This window comes from Perkinsus marinus (genome assembly GCF_000006405.1).
Source record: "Perkinsus marinus ATCC 50983 genomic scaffold scf_1104296971612, whole genome shotgun sequence".
Classification (NCBI taxonomy): Eukaryota; Perkinsozoa; order Perkinsida; family Perkinsidae; genus Perkinsus; species Perkinsus marinus.
In genome coordinates this window covers 1-1,272 of record NW_003202061.1, presented here as the reverse complement: position 1 = coordinate 1,272, position 1,272 = coordinate 1, and the positions used below count along the sequence as shown (strand labels likewise).

Below are 1,272 nucleotides of genomic sequence, written 5' to 3'. Positions count from 1 at the left end.
AGCGTTCGCGCTTCCCACCCTGTGGGCACCTACGCTTGCAGAGCATCCGCTACATCTGGCGGTACCCTTGTATTCGCTAATGACCAGCAGACTGTTCACATAAGCGTAATTGACGGTGAGTGCGGCGTTTCTGCCGACGTCCCTTACACTGTGACGCCTATTCACGGTTCTGACGAGTTTTGGGTGGTACCTGATTACAGCTCGACCAACTTCAAAGCAGCCATAAGTAGCTGCAGGTCTACTGTTCTCCATGCTGGTTCCTTCAACACATTCCGGATCGAGTCGAGAGATGCCATCTCTGAAATGGTGTTCTAATGAGCCATATCACTGTTAACGTTGGTAGCGGGTCAGCATGGGAATACTGGTTAAGTTGCCGCCCCGCCCCCACGCAACCAGCAACCACACAAGCTCCTCCCACTACGGTGCAGCCCACCCCAGCAATTTTTGAGAGCCATCCTATGGGCGCTTACGGTTGCAGGGAATCAAACCGGTACGGTAGTCGTTTAGATTCCGACGAAGATAAGCAGGTGCTACGCATCAGTGCCACGGTCGGGTCCTGCAGTGTTTCGGCCTCTGATGTCCCCTATACCATAACTCCCATCCCCGGTTCTAACTACGAGTATTGGGTCAAACCTGACTATAGCTCTACTGATTTTAAGGTACGCCTCGCTGCTTGCCGAGATCCTTCTATTAATGCCGACTGCTTCGACAGTCTACACGTCAAATCCAACAAGGGTGTTCTCATGAGCGACATTACTATCAACGGCGGTGTAAGGGGGCCTTTGTGGAACTGCTGGTTAGCCATTGGTCCCACTCGTCCCGTGCCAGGCCTAACTACGAGGTCTCCGCCGGTCCGAACTACCACTACGTATGCGCCACCAATAAGCCACCCCGTGGGAAGCTTTTATACTTCCATGAGTGATGAGTCGGGCGGATCTCTGATATTCCATCAACAGCAGCAAACTCTTTCCATTTCTATCCGACTGGATATCTGCGTCGCGACTGCCTATAACGTTCCCTATCACGTTACTCCGATCCCTGGCTCTAATGGCCAACTCTGGATCGTCCCCGACTACAGCTCCACGAACTTCGCGACGAAGCTTGACAGCTGTAATGACGCGATTGTGAGAAGTGTCCAATTCCGACGTCTCCGTGCATCTTCGGAAGGCGGCTCGATGAATGAGGTGACGGCTTCTATGGTTGGTGGTGAAGACTGGGTTTTTGGTCTTACTGGTGCTCCCCCTCAACCCCCGGCCTACCCGACTCGATCTC

The 1,272-nt window shown here is 53.2% G+C and overlaps 1 protein-coding gene across 1 annotated transcript; it reads left to right on the top strand.

Annotated features, from left to right (window-relative positions):
* Positions 1–507: 507 nt before the first annotated feature.
* Pmar_PMAR019763 (hypothetical protein) lies at positions 508–796 on the top strand (the record flags this gene model as incomplete). Its single annotated transcript, XM_002766821.1, has 1 exon — positions 508–796. A coding segment is annotated over one exon (289 nt), but the record flags the coding sequence as incomplete, so codon positions are not given.
* Positions 797–1,272: the final 476 nt, after the last annotated feature.